This window comes from Lepus europaeus, chromosome 10 (assembly GCF_033115175.1).
Source record: "Lepus europaeus isolate LE1 chromosome 10, mLepTim1.pri, whole genome shotgun sequence".
NCBI classification, from domain to species: Eukaryota; Metazoa; Chordata; class Mammalia; order Lagomorpha; family Leporidae; genus Lepus; species Lepus europaeus.
The window spans coordinates 80859592-80880453 of NC_084836.1; the positions used below are offsets into that span (position 1 = coordinate 80859592).

At 53.1% G+C, this 20862-nt stretch overlaps 1 protein-coding gene across 2 annotated transcripts in view; it reads left to right on the top strand.

Moving 5' to 3' along the window:
• RALGAPA2 (Ral GTPase activating protein catalytic subunit alpha 2) overlaps window positions 1-20279 on the top strand; it is a 340680-nt gene extending 320401 nt beyond the window's left edge. Inside the window, exons 38-40 of one of the 2 annotated variants that reach the window (XM_062203794.1) lie at window positions 1939-2060; window positions 15811-15850; window positions 17343-20279. In XM_062203794.1, coding sequence (XP_062059778.1) covers window positions 1939-2060; window positions 15811-15815 — 127 coding nt within the window. In that variant the 3' untranslated portion in view covers window positions 15816-15850; window positions 17343-20279. The remainder of the gene's footprint in view (window positions 1-1938; window positions 2061-15810; window positions 15851-17342) is intronic. The other variant, XM_062203795.1, reaches the window with a different exon arrangement.
• Window positions 20280-20862: the final 583 nt, after the last annotated feature.

Sequence of the window (20862 nt, forward strand, 5' to 3'; positions counted from 1 at the left end):
GGTGGCTGTCAGCCCTAAGTTTAGCTGAGCTCTTTGAGTAATTTGTCACGCCTCGCTCGGCCCCTGCTGGGCCAGCACGTGCCAGCTTAGTGTCAGAGTGCCTGTTCACCAGACGGCCACTCAGGCCTAGCATCCTGCTGTTCCCCGGACCAGCGGCTTGCTGGGGCTGTGCACGGAGGGCCGAGCCGTGGCGACAGCCAAGTGCTGTGCAGAATAAGCGTGTTCATAATGAGACGTGAATGGCATTAGTGGGTCCCTCTAGAATTGGGCCCGAGCAGGCGCCTCTCGCTGAGGAAGTTTGGCAGCCTGTTCATTAAGGCGAGTCACCAGGAGCTCAGCCGCAGCCGAGGAGCCAGTCCAGGCTCAAGCTGCCCAGGCCTGGGGCTGTTGTTGACCGGCCTCAGAAAAAATCGTAAATCGTCAGAGGGGCGTAGAAGCCCTGTGAAGCCATCAGCCCCGTTTTCCTCGTTTAGAGGGGCATCGAGCAAGCTTAAAGGGAAAGTCTGCCTAGCGCTGTCCAGTAGTGCTCCTCACTGCTAGGAGCCTGGGCTGTGGCTGCGGCTCCTGTCTTGTGTGGCTGCTGAAGCCTTGAGATACTGCAAAGGGGGCCGGGGAACTGAGTCTTCTTCATGTTTTAATTTTTGTTAATTAAAGCTTCCGTTCAGATGGCATGCACGTGGCTCACGGCTGCTGCATTGGATGGCATAGCCCCGGAGTGCCCCCCGGCCTCTCCCCTGTTGTGATCGCCGTCCTCGGCTATCACTAAAGCAGTAGAGAGGCAGAAGGGCCTGTGTCCATTTTACCCAAAGAAAATAGACAACCGCTTGCCAATTGTCAAATACTTTACTGAAAGCTGATTGGAAGGGCAGCATTGTCAGCAATGTAGTTTTTTTTAAAGTGGTCATTTTGAAAAGATGGCTTGAAAATATAGTGAGGGAGGCCAGAGTTGCTTTTCTTCCTCCTGGTTTCCTGGAGGATGAACGTGATTTCCATCCTGACCCACTCACGTCTCCTAACTTTTGCGCTGTCCTGGGGAGACGGGAAATGAGATGCCAGGCCGACTTTCCCGAGTGTTAATTCATAAAGTCGGACACACAGGGCCAGGCGCCACCCTGTTATTGGAAGTGCGTGATTCACCTTTCGGAGGAAACAGAAGCCACACACAAAAGGAGAAGATTTGCTTTCTGCCCTGTGAAAGGCTGCCACACACAGGGGTCCTATTAAGACAGCTGGAAAGTTGCTTCGGCCCTGTTACGCTTGTAAGTTTTATCGGTGACTGGTCTTTGATTACACGTGTGAATGCTGTGTGTTCCAGACCACAGTTTTAACTAAAAGGCAATATTATTATTATTACTATTGTGCACTCTTTGCTGGATTCACCCATGTGTTAGTCCTTGTTTCCTAATGCTCACCGCTTAGCTTGGTTTGGAGTCTCTGAGCACCCATTCCTCCGAAGAAACTTGTGGTCTCCTGTTTTGCTGGTGTGTGCCCCATCAGGTCACCAGGTCTCGCTTGAAGAGTCAGCTCCTTGTGTCAGTGGGCCGAGATGGCTTTAATCACTGGGAAACAAGGCAGACACCCAAATAGGTACCATGGCAATCAACGGCTCTGCTTTGGGTTTTGCTGTTTGTTTGTTTACATCAACCCTAATCCTCCTCTGATGGGCTTCTGAGATTATTGGCTCACAAATTTCTGAGTGACAGTAACGTTGAGTGCAGAGGAAACCTAACAGGACCCTGGGTCTCAAAAGCAGCTTTCATTATTTAGGTGCGACGAGCCTTTTGCGTCTTGTGACAATATGCTGCAGAACCCCAGGAGGGAGTCTTTCTCACACACAGAGGTCGAGGTTGCGGGAGCGTTTAAACCGCAGCGAACCCCATCACTGCTGTGTGCATGCCTTTGTACACGTGCGTTTGTCTCCTTAACCGATTTCCGCAGCTACGAAGAGCGAGCTCTGTATCTCGAAGCCATAATTCAGAACCACCGCGAAGTCATGACATTTGAGGATTTCGCAGCCCAAGTCTTTTCTCCCTCTCCCAGCTCCTCGCTCAGTGGAACGGGTGAGTGCTGCATTATTCTTGCTTCGCACGCTTAGACAGCAGCAGATGTACACCTGTTTTTCACAGATAAATGCTTGCAAATTTAAGAAGAGCATTCTCCCTCTGAATCCACTAATGAATATCAAAAGGAATGATGACATTGATTTTCATTTGTTTTGTACCCAAGCTGTTCACTCCGTTCCTTTCTTCCGCTATCCTGTTAACCTCCGAATCTAGCAAGGTTAATGAACTTGTTCTCAGTCCTGCACGCGGGCTCATTCAGGAGTGTGGGTTTCTTGCTGAGCTGGGAGGATGCTGTTTAAAGGCGATGCCTGAATCAGTGCTTACTTATCAAAAAGAGAGTTCCGCACAGTCGAGGCCGTTGCTACTAATGCTAAATGGGGATTATGCCGCCGAGATGCGGGGGTCAGGGATTAACGCAGGAGACACGGAAGGGCAGTGTCCCCAGGCCTGTCATCTCAGTGCAGAGTGCACACTTCTCTCTGGAGTGGCCGGTATCGTGTGGACAAGCCGCCGACTAGAGCAGCACCTGGCGTGGAACCCACTTTAGACACTGGCTAACCATCGTTTCTGTTTATTAGGCCCCGTGGAAAATTGTAAAAATGTCCATGGATTTCCTTGTTTTTAGGCATTTATTTTTCACATTTCCAATTTGAAAAAAAAAATGTACTGCCACTTAAACTGATTATGTGATTACTGTTTTTTCCTAAAGAATAGAATTATTACTTGTAAATTTCTGCATGTAATTACAGATTAATTGCCTTTCAGAGAGTAAATGGGATATTTAGTCAATGCATGTTGAAATTCTCAATGAGGGGCCTTCCTTCATCTTCCACTGGTTTCAACACAACTGTTAGAGTGCTTAATAGATTTCTAACCTGTGTCAATTGTCTCTGAACACTGCCTCGCTTCTCCTATTCTGACTTGTTAACAAATATCTTACACACAAAGTGAAAAAAATTAAATTCAGTGAAATAAATCACTTACAAATAAAATCAGCCATGCATCATTGTTTAACATCGCTGGCTTCAGTCCTTGGCTCGCAGAGCTTTGTTGGGAGATAAGAGGGAGAGGCACGCACTTGCTCAGGGAGCCAGGAGCAGCAGGCAGAAGGCACGGGAGATAAGCAGGCTGGCAGAGGTGCGGGAGCCGGGCGATTTACATAATCACGCCTCTGCTTCCTGGGGAGGCATCAAGAAACACAGGGCTGGCCTCTATTGATCTTCGTAGAACTGGAATACTAAACAACAGGAGAAAAGCTTATAACTTAGAGCTTTGATTAATGTTTCGTACATTTAAAAAAAAAAAAAAACTAGAACAGCTGTGAATTGAATTCTTTTATACACTCTGCCAACGTTCTGTATGAGACTCCCCCCCCCCCCCCCAACAAAAAAAATCTGTTTTGAGGGAAATGAAGATTTCATACTGGGTCTGGCTAGGGGTTTAAGATCATTGCTAATGTGGGGGAGAGTGAACGTGGAGGATCTGTAGGCACCCTAGTTTTTTGAAGCTCTCGTTGTGACTCAGTGTCTTTATTTTTTGAGGCAGATTTTTTTTTCTTTAATTTTTTTCTTTTTTTGAACTACTGAGAAAGCTTTTTATGTTTTAGAATTTAAAACAAACAAATAATAACTCGAGGTTTACATTCCTTAACTCAACTGCTACATTTGTAAGGCTAATGATTATAGAAACAAGGAACAATGGACTGGATTTCCTACGTGTTCTTTATCACCTTTCTACAAGTTCACTTGATATTTTCCAAAAGCTCTTATCGTTGAAAGCATCTCAGAGGAGTCCGTGAGACTCTCAGGAGCAAATTTGAGTTTTTGGGACCCCCACCTTGGAGAGGACGGCTCCTTGGAGAACACGACGGTTGTCAAAGTTACTTAACGAGGAGAGATTCCGACAGCATGTAAGGGCGGGCACAGGAACTTTTATAAAGGAAGCGTGAAACCGAACACGGCATAGCAAACCACCCTCAGCACCACGTTTCACAGTGCTCGTGGGCTAGGGCGGCCCGTGCTGAGTGGAGGTTTTGGTACAGCACGGCGCGCCTGTCCTTGAGCGCGATGTTCCGTCTGGGCCTCAGGTTCTCTTGGAAGGCTTTGCACATCTGCCTAGAACAACGGCTAGGAGGGAGCTAGGCACGGCATAGGGGAACTGGGCGGGGGGTGCAGGACAATGAGAGCGGGCATTTCAGCACCGCAGCCGGACACCTGCTCAGAGCCACGCAGTCTGTTATTTGCACGCCGGGTTTTGCTTCTGAGGAATCCCGAGCTGCTATACTTTCACAGCTGAAAATGGGCTTTATGTAGTCACAGTGTTCTGGTTGTTTTTTTTTTTTTTTTTTTTTTCTGCCCTGTAACAAGTGCAGTCAAACCCAGATGAGCCAGCCAGCTTACACTAAGAGATCGGGGCGAAGTCTGCTGCTCTTCCAAGCAACAAGCCAACTGGAAAAATTGACCCTGAGCGGCTTAAGCCTCCGCAGTGCACTTAGGACCCAATCAGACCGTCTCTGGCCATCAGTGTCATCAAAGCAGGGCCTTGGGCTCTGGCACACACGCATATGTGCACTCGGAGGAATTAAGGGCCCCTAGGTTTCCTTTGTATCCTTAGTGGAAGAGGGAGAGACACCTCAACAGTGGCGGCAGGAAGCCAGAACGCAGGCCCCAGCACCCGCCTGCCGGTCTGAGGTCCAAGCCAGAGATGGCCCAAGGGGGAGCCGCCTGGGCCCAATTGCCACCCCACCCCCACCCCCTTGCCCAGGTGCTGCTGTGCTGGCAACCCAGGAAGCTCCGGGGGCGCCATCAGCTACAGATGGGGACAGATGTAAGGGCTAATGTGTCAGTGATCACCTTTTTTTCCAAAGAACTTTAAAAAAAAACCCTCATTTTCCTAGGCAGAAAATGATGTTTTAATATACTACCTTGTGTCCATTCCACTGATTACTTATCTTCATAGTGCCCAGTATCTAATAGATATTTGAGCTGCTTGGTTTTTTTGTAAACCTATCCCTGTAGTTTGCACTCTTTTATTGATCCACAATAGATATTCTAAAAGGTAGCCAGTGTTAAAAAATATTGTTTGCAGATTAACCTATGTTTTATACACACGCACGTACACACACACATACAAGGGTGTCTCAAAAAGTTCGTGCAGAGTATGAATCCACATGAACCAGGTAGAATTGAACTTTCTAGAATGTCCCCATAAGTGCATATATGTTGGGGGGGTGAGGGACTAACTGTGTTTTCTTACCAAGAAAACCAAGGAAGGCGGGGTTGGGGGGGCGGCAGAGAGGCCTGCAAAGAGTTAACTGGAATGGGCACCCTTGACTGCGGGGAGGGGCTGATGTAATCGCTGCAGCTCACAGCCAAGTGCATCTGTTCACCATGAGGTCATTCTTCTGCATGCTAATGACATGGAAAACCAAGGCTAATGTTTGACATTATCCCGAAGGATGTACATAGTGTAAATCTTTACTTTTTAGAAGCTGCTCTTGCAGAACAAAAGGAAAAGACAAGACACTTTTACTTAGTCTTTTTTTTTTCCCTGATTACAACGGGACCTTAAAACCTTAAGAGGAATCCACTTGTGTCTGCTGGCAAATGCATTCCAGAGTCACTGTTAGAGGCCCAGCTAGCCATGTGGTAGTCCAGAATATGGGTACGTCGAATTTCAGATCTTATTTTCAGGATCCCCAGGTACTTCGATCAGAAGTTGAAAAAGATCGATTTCTCCCTCAAGAATGTCTCAGACCAAGTTCAGCCAGCGGTCCTTGTCTGCCAGCCTGGGTGGACTTGCACTTGCCCCAGATTCCAGCACTTCTCCTGGGTCTCGTGAGAGCCAGCAGAGGGAGCACAGATCTTTGTTTATTTGTCAGCCCCAGTAAACACCAGGGCAGACCCTGCAGGCCTTCCTTCCTGCTCTTGACAGGACAGGCTGCCTGGCGAAGGCTGCAGGATCTAGAACAAGTGGGAGGAAGTTCCTCGCCACACTCGGTCGGGCTCTGCCGCTTTAACGGCGCTTAGACCGGCCGAGTCTGAGTCCGGCTTGGGCTGCAGTTGCCACTCTCGCGGCTGCACAGAACCTCAACCTGTCACCGTCCACTCAGTTGCACGGGTGCCCTCTGGGGAAAGATTATTATGCTCTCTCACCCCAGTGGGAGAGCCTTGCGATTTTTTTTTCCTATAACAAAGCCACTGTCCTGGGAAGATGGTGCCTGGTGTCACCAGGCCATTTTGATGGCCAGTGGAATCTCACGACTGCCGAGCACACGTGCCACTCACTGGTCCCAAAGTGAGTGTGGGATGTGCGTGCTGCACAAGCTGCTGTTAGAACTCCCGGCCTTTGCCCACAGAAAGCCACGCCCAGCTTGCACTTGCTGGGTCCTCCACGCCCCACGCTGTGGTTCCAGTGCCAGGATATTGTAGCCTTGTCACTGTGCACACAGGTCCGTTGACTCTTGCACTGGGCAGTCGTAATTATGTAAATCCCATCCCTAACTTCCCTAAACTCTCCCCCACTCGGGGAAATGACAGTCATGTTGCAGGTGCACTCAGGATCTCTCTCTCTCTTCCTCCCTCCCTCCCTCCCTCCTGCCCTGTTAGGTGGTCTTAAGGTTTTGATTGGTAACACTTCTTATGCTTCTTACTGTTCAGCTTCCTCCTAACTTTGCTGAAAGCAACAAAGAGCATCTTAGAGTGCTGAGCCAGAGAGGGCTTCTGGAAATGCCAGGTGAAACCCTTTCATGTTAATCTGGAGTGAGCCGATGCCTAAGCCACGAGGGGCACCCAGAGGTCGTGGGCGAGTCGGAAGCTGGGCCAGCCCACATCCCACATTCCCCTATGCTGCCTATGGCGGTGCTGAACCAGTGCCCACTCTGGGGTCACTGTGTGATAACCAGAGCCTTGGCTGCTGACTGTTTATTTTTTTAAACATGTACTTATTTATTTGAAGGGCAAAGTTACAGAGAGACAGAGGCAGAGAGAGAGAGCGAGCGAGCTCTTCCATTTGTTGATTCAGATGGCCGCAAACGCTGGAGCTGTGCAGACCTGAAGCCAGGAGCCAGGAGCTTCTTCCAGGTCTCCCACACGGTTGCAGGGGCCCAAGGATTTGGGCCATCTTCTACTGCTTTCTCAGGCCATAGCAGAGAGCTGGATCGGAAGTGGAGTAGCCAGGACTTGAACCGGTGCCCATGTGGGATGTTTGCACTGCGGGCAGCAGCTTTACCCGCTGCACCATAGCGACGGCCCTGTTTATTAAAATCAAAGGTCAAGATTATATTTCAGAGTTCCATTCAGCTAACCTAGAAGCTTCCCTAGAATACAAGTGCTCTTGCATCACCATCTGTTCAGGAACTCTAAGCCACACCACTGTGCACCCTCACCATGCTTGGCCCTCACTGACCCAACTGTCGCCTGATGTCCTACAGACAACCAATGCCCTGCACAGACGTTCTCAACCCCAGCAATCCCTTCTGGACCACAGTCCACCTCTTCCCTCCCACATAACCGGCTCGACTCCCACCCCTTTTGATTTTTTTTTTGTTTTTTTTTTTTTAAACTTAAGATGTATGACAAGGCCGGCGCTGTGGCTCAACAGGCTAATCCTCCGCCTTGCGGCGCCGGCACACCGGGTTCTAGTCCCGGTCGGGGCGCCAGATTCTATCCCAGTTGCCCCTCTTCCAGGCCAGCTCCCTGCTGTGGTCCGGGAAGGCAGTGGAGGATGGCCCAAGTGCTTGGGCCCTGCACCCGCATGGGAGACCAGGAGAAGCGCCTGGCTCCTGGCTTCGGATCAGCACGATGCACCGGCCGCAGCAGCCATTGGAGGGTGAACCAATGGCAAAAAGGAAGACCTTTCTGTCTGTCTCTCTCTCACTATCCACTCCACCTGTAAAAAAAAAAAAAAAAAAAAAAAATGTATGACAGGTCTTCAGAAAGTCCATGAAAAATGCATAGTATTTTATGCATGGATTTCAAAATGCTTTGCCCCAGAATAAACTTAATTTTTTTCCCTGAACCTGTTAAAGTACCCTTTTATTCTTCTTGAAAAGGGGACAAAACCATCCAAAAGCCCATTGCTGGAGCCCAGTGGTGGTCAGCCCCGGGTGCACATTGGAATCACCTGTAAAGCTATGCCAAGACTGGAGCCTGGGTCTTTCACCAGAGGTTCTGATATATTGGCCTGGGCATGGAAATTTTCAAAACACAGCAACACTGAGGGCAGTCTAATACGTAAGCAGGGCTGAGAACCGCTGTCCGAGAATCAAAGTGCCTCCACACTGTTTAAAAGGCCTCTTCACATGTCAGTAACTATTGCTGATTTTTCTTGGCATGTGTAAACCTTTGTCCCGTGCGTGTCTTCTTCTGTCTGTAGTGAACTGTAAATCCTTTAGAGAATGGTACATGTAATTTCTTTGTTGGAATACATGAACCACAGGAAGACAGGAAGGAGCCAGGCTGTTGCTTTAAGCGGTACAGGTGTGTCTCTGGACCACAGATGTGTTGGGCCTGCCTGATGCAAGAGGCAGAACAAACACCTGTAATTATGTTTCCCCTGTCCCCTCCCTTCCCAGTCTCTTAGTGAGAGTGGGCCAGGGAGAAGCAGTGCGGGCAAAACCAGGCACAGGGAAAGGCAGGGGAGGCCGTGGCGCTGGTGAATGTCCAGAATACCGAAACCTGATCCAGGTGCTTTGGTAAATGACACTGAGGGCTTTAACAGCGTTCTCAATTGTCCCGGTTAGCGCCACATTTTTGCTTCGTGCTTACTCATCCCTCTGTCCTTCTAAGGCTCTTTCACTCTCCTCACTGTCAGCTCTGGGAGGCAGGAGAACGAGATGAGAGAAACAGTTCTTCCATTCAATCGGCTAGGAAAACGGCCCCGCCACCTGTCAGACATCACCCTCTCTGAACGGGGCCGCCCTTCCCGCAGCACCTGCCACAGAGCAGGCCTGGGCTGGGCAGGTGAGAGGGCACGCAAGCCTTTGAGACGTGGTGCAAGCCTGCGTTCCCTTCTTCTCTCGTGGGGCTTAGGGTCTTATTGGATAGAAGCAGATACTCATGAACCCCAAAAAAGCAGTCACGTATTAAAAAGCCCGTATTAGTTAGCGGCAGACTACCACTACGTGTGGGAAGAGATACCATCAGCCACTTGGGACTTGGGTCTTTTGGGTTGTGAACCTGGAAGAGAATGAAAACTTGCCTCATGCCTAGAAGATATTTTACCAAGCCTCTTGGTTGGTTTTTTTTTTTTTTTTTTTTTTAGGTTTATTTATTTGAGGGGTAGAGCTACAGAGAGAGGGAGAGACAGAGAGAGGGATCTTCCATCTGCTGGTCCACTCCCCAGATGGCCACAATGGCTGGAGCTGGGCCAATCCAGAGCCAGGAGCCAGGAGCTTCTTCTGTGTCTTCATGTGGGTGCAGGGGCCCAAGCCCTTGGGCCATCTTCAGCTGCTTTCCCAGGCACATTAGCAAGGAGCTGGACTGGAAGTAGAGCAGCTGGGACTTGAACCAGTGCCCATATGAGATGCCGGCTCCACAGGTGGAGGATTAACCTGCTACACCATAGCTCTGGCCCCTACTGTGAGCTTTTAACTTCCCCACATTGGCCATGAACCAAGGCATTCAAGTCAGGCAGCGGTCATGGACAGAAGGAGGTGGAAGATCCTGAGTGTGGGAGGAGCAGAGAGGCAGGACATGGGGGAATCTTGCCCACTGTGGTGCTGTTGCCATGATTGGAGGCATCCTGAGACTCCCAGAATGAGAAGGGGCCCAGGATTCTTCAGCCCTGCGGGGTGACATCACGTTCAGGTTGTGCCCTTGGAAGGATTCTGACGGTGCCGCGTGGTCTCCAAGACGCTGCCTGGTTCCCTGGGTCCTTCCAGGGCTTTGTGTGCAGGTGGCTCAGGGGACAGGTGGCTGCAGGTGGCTCTGAGCGCTGCTGAGAGATGGCTGGCTGGCAGGTGGGAAGAATTTTCCCAGAGACTATTTTTGGGAAATGACTCTTACTGAGAGCTTGTTGAAGACAACCTTGAGAATGTGTTTCAGAAGAACCAGGAGCTCCTGGCACTGCATGGTCACACGCCTTGCGAACCCATGACTGTGGCCTTCGAGTCCTCCTGGCCCAGGTGCTGGCCCCCTGCACAACCCCCGCCACTGGAGATTCCTGGAAGGCTTCAGTGGTTTTGATAGAATTCCGACTCAGCAGCCATGAAACCAAAGCTGTGGCCAAATGGCACCTCTCGTCGTAGCCTTTAAGTCTGTGGGGGAGAAGAAGAAAGAATATTTTACACCATCCCTTGCCAGAGAAGTGCAGGATAATAAGCAGCAAATGTGAGAGGTGTAGTAAAGAGAAAAGCTGGTTCCTCTTTACTGAGGAGTCTTTAAAGCCTCCTCCGAAGGCTGGATAAAAAGCCCCCAGAAATGGGAAATGCGTCAGTCACTTTTGGAAGGAGGAATGGATTTATAGCACTGCCATGCCAAATGGATTCCTCAGCACGTGAGAAATCCGGTACTGGCTCTTTCGAGGGTGCTGAGAAAGGACAGGCAACAGCCTGTGTTGGGAACACGTCAAGGGTTTGAGACCCTCGAAAACCCCGCAGGTGCGCAGGGGTCGGGTTCCAGGCACCTGTGTCCTGCACACGGAGCTTCCTCTCACCTTCCCACAGCACGCAGCTGTGCCCTGCAGGGAGATGTGGGGGTCCGCACCCTCCCTGGCCCCCATCTTCTCGGAGTGAGCTCCTGTGAGCCTTAAGACTGCCTGGGGGGTGTCCAGGCGCACTGGTTCCACTGCTCTGTGGCCTGAATCTCAGGCAAAGTGAGACACCATCCCAAGCCACCGGCCATGGCCACTGCAGTGTGACGGGGCAGCCACTTGTGGATGTTGGGGAAACCTTGGTCCCCAGCTGCATCTCCCTGGGGCACAAGAAGTTTCTGGAAAAACAGCCGCCTTCCAGCTAACATCTGAGCCTGCAGCCTTCTGAGGCCAGGCGCTCCCAGCCAGGGCAGTGGACGTCCGCTCACCTGATAGTGTCATGGCAACCTCAGGGAAGGCGTCCCCGCAGGAAGAACGGAAGAAGCCCAAAGTGAGATTCCCCTGGCCACTCGGACGGCTCTGCTCTCTGTCCTGGTCACCCATGACAGGCCACTTGTAGAGACCATCTTTAGGGATTAAAACTCTGCTCCGACCGAGGGCCCAGGGCCACTCGTGTGTCCCACCCTGGCCCTGTTGACTCAGCCAGCAGCTGGTTGCGGCGACACACATGCTGACCTAAAGAGTCACCTGGGTGGCCATCCCACAGATGACGCTAGGGTCCAGCGGAGTGAGGTCTTGAGCGGGAGGCCATTCACTATGTGCTTTCCCTACCCTCAGGATGGCCAGATTTCTCTCTTACTCCATTAAGCATCTGACCAGTGTTGGTGCTTTGTCCTCAGGACCAGGGCTCAGTGCTAGGTCTTTGTGTTGCCAGGCAGGATGCCAGCCCACCTGCCCACCCCTCCCTGCAGGGCCCTGCTGTGGACAGCCTGCCCTGGGATCCCACCCATAGGAGCAGACGGCCAGGGGAGGGAGGCAGAACAGCCCCTCCAAAAGCAGAGGGGACCGTTTCGCATGTATGGCCGTGCCATTTCTACAGGGGCAAATGCACACCCAGATAATCCAGAAATTTAACTTAAAATTAACTAAAGTCAGGGCTATTTTAGAGTTCGGAGGTCAGGTCTAAGACAGCAGCAGGAGCTCACCTACGGTGCAGTTCATGCGTGGCAAGTGCACAGTTCAGGGATGGGCGTTATCCTAGCTGTTATGATGCCCGCATCCCACTTCAGAGTCCCCGAGCTCCAGTCCCAGCTCCGGCTCCTGACTCCTGCCTCCGGCCTCCCGATAATAAACACTGGAAACTGGCAGATGTGGCTCAGTGACTGGCTCTCCACCACCCGTGATGGAGTCCTGGACTGAGTTTTTAATTAAAAAAAAAAAATCAAGTATACAATTCACTGTGTTGAGTGTGTCAACAATCTGGTTCTAGAACAGGCTCATCCCCTCTTAAAACAAACACTGGTAGTCAGTCCTCGCCCCACCTCATGCCTTTGCGCCAAGCAACCTTTGTTCCACTTTCTGTCTCTGTGGATTGGCCTACCCCTCACATTTCAAATAAGTGGAGTCATTCAGTGTGTGGTCTTTGGCGCCTGGCTTCTTCCACCTGGCGTGTTCATAAAGTCCGTCCGTGTTGCAGCATGGGTCAGAAATTATTTTCTCTTTAGTGCCAAACAACAGTGTAATGCCAGACCACACTTGGTTTGTCCATCCATCAGCTAGGGGATATCTGGGCCATTTCCGCTTTGTGGCTACTAGGAACATGGCTGCCCTGAACTTCCATGCCTGCTCACAGGCATGAAGTCATTCCGGGCAGGTGAACTCGCCTCCTTGTGGCTAAGCTGTAGCTGAAATCTCGCTGCTTCCCTTCTGCGAGATGCTGAGAAGGGCCGAAGCCTTTCTCCATAACAGCCTGATGAGAAAGTTGACACCGAGATATCCATTTTAACTTTGAAGCTCCATGTGATTTAGTCCTAGATCCATAAGAGCCCAGCTGTGGAAGGGAAAAGAGAAAAATGCTGGGAGAGCCGTTTGCAGGGCTGAGGCACCTGCTCCGCCAGCGCCTGCCCCGGGATGTGAGCATGCGTGCAGGGCAAGTGCACAGTCCGCGTGCACACCCTTCCCTCTCCCGTCCTGTTGGTCCAGCTGTCCTAGCTTTCTGCTTCGGAACCAAAGCTGATGGGCAAGACCCAACGATCAAACAGAGGAAGCCAAGCCCAGAGCCAGGGCCGGGGCCAGGCCACAGCCTCTGCTGCTGGATTGGAAATGCTGGAAGCCATCCTTGGGCCATTTGGAGATGTTAATTAGCCTGGCTAATTCCCACTGGTCTTGGGTTGTAGTGTGTGTGCTAGCCCCATCCACTGCTGCACCTGTTCCCTTCCTCAGAGCCCTTCCAAGGGTCTGAATAGCCCTCTGATCTCCCACTCTGTCTGCCTTCCTGCTGGTAGGATATTTAGCACTTGCCCAAAGCTGGAACCCTAGTCCACTGTCCCTCTCCTTCATCCATGCCAGCTCTCAAAATCATCCCCTCTCATTATCTGGAACCAGTTCATCATTTTGCACACTGACTGCTCAGTAACAAGGATCAGGGAGAGGCAGCCACTTTTCTTGTCTGACTGCCCACCACTGTCATCCCAGGGGCAGTCCACTGAGGAGCAGCCTTTACCCCGGAACAAGAAGCTCAGTTCAAGCGCTTGCCCTCTGCGCCCCCACCAGGAACACCTGAAGAAAACAGTTCACCCATTCTTGAAAAGCCCCTGCGAGGCAGGACTGGCACGGGCCTGGCAGATCTCTTCCGAAACCTGGAGCATCCAAGAAGTCCTATGAAGCCAAGGAAGGAAGATTCTGGGTTCCGCAGGCCCAGCCTGTGTGTGTGTCTGAGTTACGAGTGGCTGCAGTCTGGCCCTTTGGGATCTGAGACCAACTGTAAAAGGGCTGTCCCCAGCAGCCTCGCCCACCTGCCCTTGGATGGAGGTGGAGCTGACCCCGGCCTCCCGGCACCACCCACGTGCAAGATGGCCTTGGCACTAGACATGTGCTCATCCTGGAGTCCCGCCTCTCTCAAGGTCTTTACCATTGTCACCCCACGACGGAGCCTGCAGAGCCGTGTCTGTTCCTCCATGGTTTCCCCTCTCCCAACACCCCCTGTGTCTTGTTATTTACAGAAATTACATCTGTGCTCTAAGCACGGAAAGAGTAAGACATTCGCCCCAAGGGGAGGTGTCGCCCTCTTGGGTTGCGTGCTGCGGCTCCTCTACCAATAGCCCCAGAGGCAGGCGTTTGTCTGCTTTGTTCACCGCTGTCAGCCGGAGCCTGGGACAGTACCAGGCACATATCCGTTGCCCGGTTGATGAAAGGAGGAAATAATTATGCTTTGTGTCTCTCCCCGCTACCCTCGGGCATCACACGCCTCCCAGTCGCTCCCTATTCCTCAGCTGCAGGCATGGTGCTGTCTGCGGGTGCTGTCCAGCAGTGCGCGGGGTAGCTGACGCCTCATGCCTCCCCCCACCCCAGGGGTGTATCAGGAAGCTGACGGGCCCACGCCTGTGCTCCAGCCTTTGGGAGCACGTCAAGGACAAGTGACGCTTGAGCCCTGTGGAATAATCAAGGCACCCCCAACTGGCTCTGCCTTTGCATCTCCTTAACTCACCCATGGATTGGCAGTTACTGAGACATTCTTTGTGGTCCAGCACACCACACCAGGCTGCGTCTGGGGACGCCCAGGACAGGAGCAAACCCGTCCTCATCAGCAATTACAAACAAGTCCTCCATTGTCAGCCACGCCATCTGCTTTCTTGGTTCCTACCAATCGGGGGCCTGTGTGCACAGCAGAACCAGGGCTGAGGGGGCTGCAGGGGAGTGAGATCAAGGAGCCCCTTCATAAAGGGACCCTTTGCTCTCGCTGGAGAGCATCAGGTGCCCTGAAAAGCTGGGCCACCCCAACTCAAGGGCGACCCACACGGAGGCACGCTCTGTTTGCTGTCTAGAAGGAAATAGAGCCCCCACCACACACTGCACTGGGGGGAACTGGGGAATCTAGATCGTTCCATCAGCCAGAGGGTCCATGGAAACACCTCTCAGTAAGCGGCATCCGGCAGCCACCCAGAGCCTCTCGTGCCTGGGGCACACGGTGCCCTGGTGGGGAGGGAACTGTGTCAGCAGTGGCTGGGAATCAAAGCAGGTGGAACTGGAAGTGCCTCTGGGTCACCCTGGACCCAGGAGTGAGCCCGAAATTCCCAGCCACAGAAGAGGGGGCACGGGCGTGTTTTCATCATAGCCATGCACGTTGCTTTGAAAAAGCCCCAGCGGGGAGCACCCCTGGCCTTCTTTGGACAACATCCCGAACCTCTGCCATCTGACAGGCCGTTCCTGGTCCGCGTGCAGCCCCCAGCAGATGGGGTCAGCCCGAAACTCACAAGTGCAGCCGTGCAGACAATGGAGTCTGCGTCGCTGATTAGCGTCCTCTGTCCACACTTGATGGTGGTTTCGTGACTCTGAATTCAGGAGGGCTTTGGGGTTCGGGGGTGGGAGCCACTGCCCCAGGCTGGAGGGAGGTACATTTTCAAAGGAAACCCCACACAGGAAATAGGATTGTGTGGAAGGCTAGGATGACGGGAAAACGCCTGTCCGGAGTACAGAACAGCTAAGTCTCCCTGCTGCTCGTGACCGAGAGCGTGACCTTGTACTGCCACAGGGTCCCTTCCCTGAATGCCTTCCTAGGGATGTCACATTGTAGCTGACACCGGTACTGAGTAACCGCACGTGTGTACAGCTCAGACACCTGTGAAATGGAACTTGGGAGGACGTGGGGACCTGTACACCTACAGATCTCAGTGACTTCTGGCAGGTCATCTGTTGAATTCCCACTGCTTGTCTTGCAAAGCCTTTTTTACTCTTTGTACCTTGGGCCAAATCACTCAGGGTAGGCTGGGCACCAGCAAGCAGCATCCTGGGAGTTTCGATATCACTGTTGTTTCAGGTCTGTGAACGCGACATGAGCTCGCATTTTGTCCAGGCCAGTAGAATTCTCGAGGGAGTTTCCAGGGCGAGGCCACGCGAGCACCCTGGCAGCTCAGGCGTCAATGTATTACTGGCACTGTGTAAATGATCAGGTCCGGGGATGCTCATCCTCACTGGATTCCATGTTCTCTCCTTCCAGATTAACATACCTGACACTCTGGTTGCAGTAGGTGAGCAAGGTAAGCCTGAGTCTCTGGCTGCCCCACTTCGGGGGGTGGGGGGTGAGGGGTGGAAGGTAACGTGAGCACCAGGTCTCCTCCATCCTGACACAGCTGTGCCCTCCGCTTCCCTGGGCCTCGCCCGGGCCGCCTCTGCCCGCACTCCTGCCCCTGTATGTCAGCACAGCCCTCCTTTCTTCGGCCCTGCACTCAGGCGGAATCCGACACCCACACCTGCCTTCCTAGAAAATGCCTTTGTCGCCTGCCCTTTTTGTATGTGGGGACTGCAGGAAGCCAGTGGGTGCCGCGGCCACCCCCTCTTCCGGGCCATTAACACGCAGCCTTTCACGGCCATCATGGAGGCCTCCCCGGCCTCCGAGAGGGGAAGGCAGGCTGTGGAGGGGGCTGCTGAATGGAACAGCCTGGGGAGGAAGAGCAGATGAAAGCGGCGGGAGCTCAGAGGGTGGAGGATCCACAGTCCAGGACCCAGAGGGCAGGCTGGCGCGACAGGTGTGACCGCTCTGGCCTTGCTGTGAAAACCCTGTCCCCTGTAGAGCCCTCACCCTTGGCATCTGACCACGCAGAGTTTCCCGCCGCCCCGGGCAAGGTGGTGGTGACAAGCCCGGGCATGTTAGCCACTATTGATTCTGGAAGCTCCTCCTAGAAACAGTAAGAGATGAGCAGAGGATGGGGAAGGAAAAAAAAAAAAAAAGTGTGAACAAAGCAGCCTACTGAAGTGCATTCCCAATGCCAAGAACAGTGCTTGCAAAGGCCCCAGCCCTGGAAGTGAGGCAGGTGAGGAAGAGGAGGCAGAAGGGCTGCTTTCGAGGTTCGCCGCGCGCCCAGGTCACACGGGAGCCTGGGGTTCCTGCAGCAGGTGTAAAAATAGGTTACGAGGGGAAGGGTGATGAAATGAGCGTGCAGCGGCAACAGTGGCGGAGTGTTGCAGCAGGCATTCCTCTGAAAGCCCTGGGGAGGCGGGGGTGCAGACGCGCTGGGGTTCAGTTGCTTTCCTTTCCCTCCCGGCATGCTCATCCGGACCGACTCAGAGGCGGCGTCTTCCTGACCTGTAGCCTTAGCCCCTTTAGGGAATCCAGTGAGTGGTAACTCATCGAGCGTGTTATCAACACGGGAACACAAGGAGAACCCAGTCCCGTGGATCGGGGATCCCCCAAAGCTGCTCATGCAGTTCCGCCGACTCTGGTCGACGCTTCCACGCTGGCTTGCCCTTGATGTCACCCAGATGCCCTTCGTCTTCACGTAGCTGGGACAGGGAGCTGAATGAACTTTGAGAAGATTCGTAGCTCCTCATGCGCTGCTCCAAAGCTGGGAGCACAGCCTAGAAAGACTTTGATTTGTTGATTTCCCATAACAGACATCCTTGCTAGCTGTAAACACAGCCTGCCGGGAGCTCCCTGGACCCCTTTCTTCTGAGGGCCACAAATCTCTTCAACCCATGGCCAGAGACCCTCGGTCAGCCCCATGACGTGGGCATTCTTTGCTTCCTTTGCAGGGGTCCTGGTCCCTGCCTGCGTGCCAGCCTGGAGGTGGAGACCCATCAGGCTCCTGCAGCCCTCCCCTGAGTCCCCTACCCCCAAAACCCAGAGCCTGGGAGGGGCTTGGCAGCTGTGCACGTGCCCTCAGCAGGCCTCCCCCCCGGGAACTCCCAGAGTCACAGGTGGATCCTGAGAGATGGCTCAGGTGGGACTTTCACACAAGGCTGTGTTGGCTCATCCCAAAACCCCACAAGCCGTGGGCTTCCAGAAAAGAAACCAAAAAAACCACCAACAGCCAGAGACAAACCCGTCAACCACAGGCACTAGTGGACGTCCACAGCAGGAAAGAGTCTGGGCTGCCAGGGAGGGGCCTGGGGGGGAGAGGAGGGGGACTGGGGACCGGTTCCTGGGCCCCTGCTGTCTCCTCTCATTCATAAACTCAAGCAAAACAAGGGTCGAATTGAAGAATTTTCTCCGTGTTGGTTTTGCTACTTTTGCTTCTGTTAGGATTTAGGGTTCACTCAAAAATTTCATCATCATCCAAATTGGCTCTCCCCGGGGCCTTGTGCCCAGGAGAAGTGTTCCACCTCGGTGGCTGAGTGTTTTTCCACCTGTGCCTGAGACCCACCGCCCGAGGAGAGGTGGTCCCGACCACCCAGGAGCCCTCCGGGTCCAGTCAGTGACACTGCTACCCAGCAACGCTCAGAAGATTCTAGAAACACAAGGTGCTCTCCCAGTGAGAGTCCCTGTAGGGCAAGAGAAACGACCCAAGGCTCAGGACAGCAAACGCCAATCAGGACAATGGGCGAGTGCCAGGTGTAGGCGCCAGCCGGTGGGGGGAGGGGTGCCCTGGAATGGCCGAGACAGCGCATCGCTGGGGAGGGCCATTCTTTGTCACACACAGGTGTAGGGTAACAGGTTCCAAGCAGGGAGGTCAGATCCGTGTTTTTTACCCATTTGGCTCTAAGCAAGGCCATCTTGGGCCTGTTTACAAAAAGGAAAAGCCCCGCCCTTCTCTCTCAGCTCGCCCAGCTGCCTCGCTGACATCTCCAGGTGGGCCCTGCTGTCCAGCAAGAGAAATGGGTGCACAGGGAATCCCCTGTCTCGCACTCAGGGACTGCTGCAGCCCCAGCTCTGCCCAGGAGCAAGAGCTCAGGGACACAGCCAAGGCCAGCGCCCACTGTGCAGTCTCTGCTCTTTCACAACGCACTGCGCTCAGACCAGGAGAGCAGCTGGTGACTCGCGGCCGCCAGCCCAGGGCTGGCGTTGGAAGGACAGCTTGGCCCTGTCAAGTTTGTTTTTCTGCTTCCTGAGGATGGCAGGTCGGGTCCGGGGCCTGGCACACAGGACAGAGACCCAGGGATGCAGCAAAGTGGAAGCGAGCTTTAATCACCTTGGGCCATTCCACCGGGGGCTGCTGGCGATGGACAGAGTGACCAGGAGGTGGTTCCCCGTTCTCTGTTGTTTTTTGTTTCTTTTTGAGTAAACAGTGAATCCTCACAGACTGGCGGTCTTGAGCTGCTTCCTTCCATGTTTACAAAGCTCTCAGACCCCCACTGCTCAGCGCCTGTCCCGTCTCTGGAGCCCCCCGTAGGTGTCTGGCAGCGAGCAGCTTCTGGAATGTTCTGTGTGCAGGATCCAGAAAGGCCCGGTTGCAGATACCTGGCGTTAGCAGAAGAGACGCGCCAGGACTCGGAAGTCGTAGTGGACTCCCCGGGACTCTCCTGCTCAGGGATTGCATTTGGCCTCCGTGAACCAGTGGCCCTGACCCGACTGTAGGCAGCAAGTAGCTCGCCGCTCCACTCCTCTCTGGTGGTTTTACCAACCCCTTGGTTTTCGGCCTGGAGTCCGCTCTTCTCAGAAACAGTTTGGTTTGGGGATTCTGAGTGGGGGAGCGGGGAATCTGGCACCCGTGTTTGCTCACAGTCACGTGGACTTGAGTCCTTTCTGTTATCTGGGGTGGAAAATTGTAATGAGCAAGTTCTTTTTTTTTTTAATTTTCGCTCAGAAAAGCAAATACTGTGTTTTTGCAATAAATGCCTTTCAGTAACAATTGCCGAGGCACAGTCATCCGGGAAGCCCCCCCACCCCACCCCCACCCCAGTGGAGCCCAATTGTGATGACCCCAGTGGCCTGAGGCCGGGCCAGGGCGCAGCCCTCACCTGTCCGCCCACCAGGTCCCAGATTTCCGTCTGAGTCGGAGTCCAGGCGAGAAGCCTCATTTTGTACCTTAAAAGACAGGAATTGCACGGAGTGATGACTTTTCTCCAAGGAGGCGGGCCTTCCACCGATGGAAATGAGGAAACCCCGCACGGGTGAGGGGCTGTCACAAGTGTCATCACACCCAAGCCCGCTGGGTGGACCAAGGAGACCCCCAACCATCCAGACGAGAGACCCTGCAGCCCGCGGCGGGCCGCGTGGACCCTGTCTCCCTGGCCCCCCTCAGTGTGACCACCTGTGTCCCAGCCTGCTGACTGTGCCATGTGGAGGATGGATGAGTCCCTTCACCCTCGCTGTGTGTCCCTCTCTACCCGCTGAAGGCCACGTCCTCATCCGAAGGGAGACTCAGCGGGAAACAGCCGTGGTTTTTCTTTGCACTCGGCGTCTATGTATGATCCACGTGAAGTGAATGTTTCTTAACGCTTTCAGGTCTACCACGTTTAGTACATGTAAATAAGAAAAAAACTTTGATAAATACGGTAAATTAAGTTATAGAGTGTCATTGGATTCTTATTTTGTTCTCTCTCGTTATTTAATCTTCCTGATGATCCACGCCTTTGCAGGCGTGTGTGTGTGTGTGCGTGTGCGTGTGCACGCGTGCCAGGACACACAGTGCTGGCAGCCACGCCGGGGAAAGCACACAGCTCCGTTGGTGACCGCCACTTGGCTCTCCACGTGACCCTGACTCCCTCTTCCATTCTGATTTACTGTGATGATTTAAATAAAGTAGAAACCAGCACCTAGGCGCTGTGTGATTCTTTCATCCTTGTTATCGTTTGTAGGAAAATAAAGTTTATTCCTGGCATCTAGTACATTTTCATTTTTTTTTTGAAAAGTTGTTCAAAAGCATTCTTTGTTATAAAAGCCTATGCATTACCCAAAAAACAGTAGCTGCTTCCAATCCAGGGCCGTTTACAGCTGTGTCGACGTGAAATTCATCTCTCAGCCCATCACACCCAAAGGCTGGGATCCACCCACGAGGGGGCCTGGGTCCGTGTGTTGTCGGATTGTCCTGCTGTCCTGCAGTAGTGCAGACCACACCTCCCTTCATGACTCAATGCCAGTGTCAGCATTGCCTGCCACCGGGTTGGCATCGAGGTCCATGGTGAACGGCGCCCTTGCTTGGTCCTTCCAGGGCAGCCCCCGCACCTGCTCCCTTCCGGTGGTCTGGAGTCTGGGTCCTGAAGAGCAGTGGGCAGACTTGGAGGGTTTGTCTTATCAACGAGAGGCAATCATGGGCTCCTATGGTTTTCCTGACCCTGAGGATGAGCCTGCCTCAGGATTCCATCTGTCGCCTGACAGCCTGGCCAGTGCCCC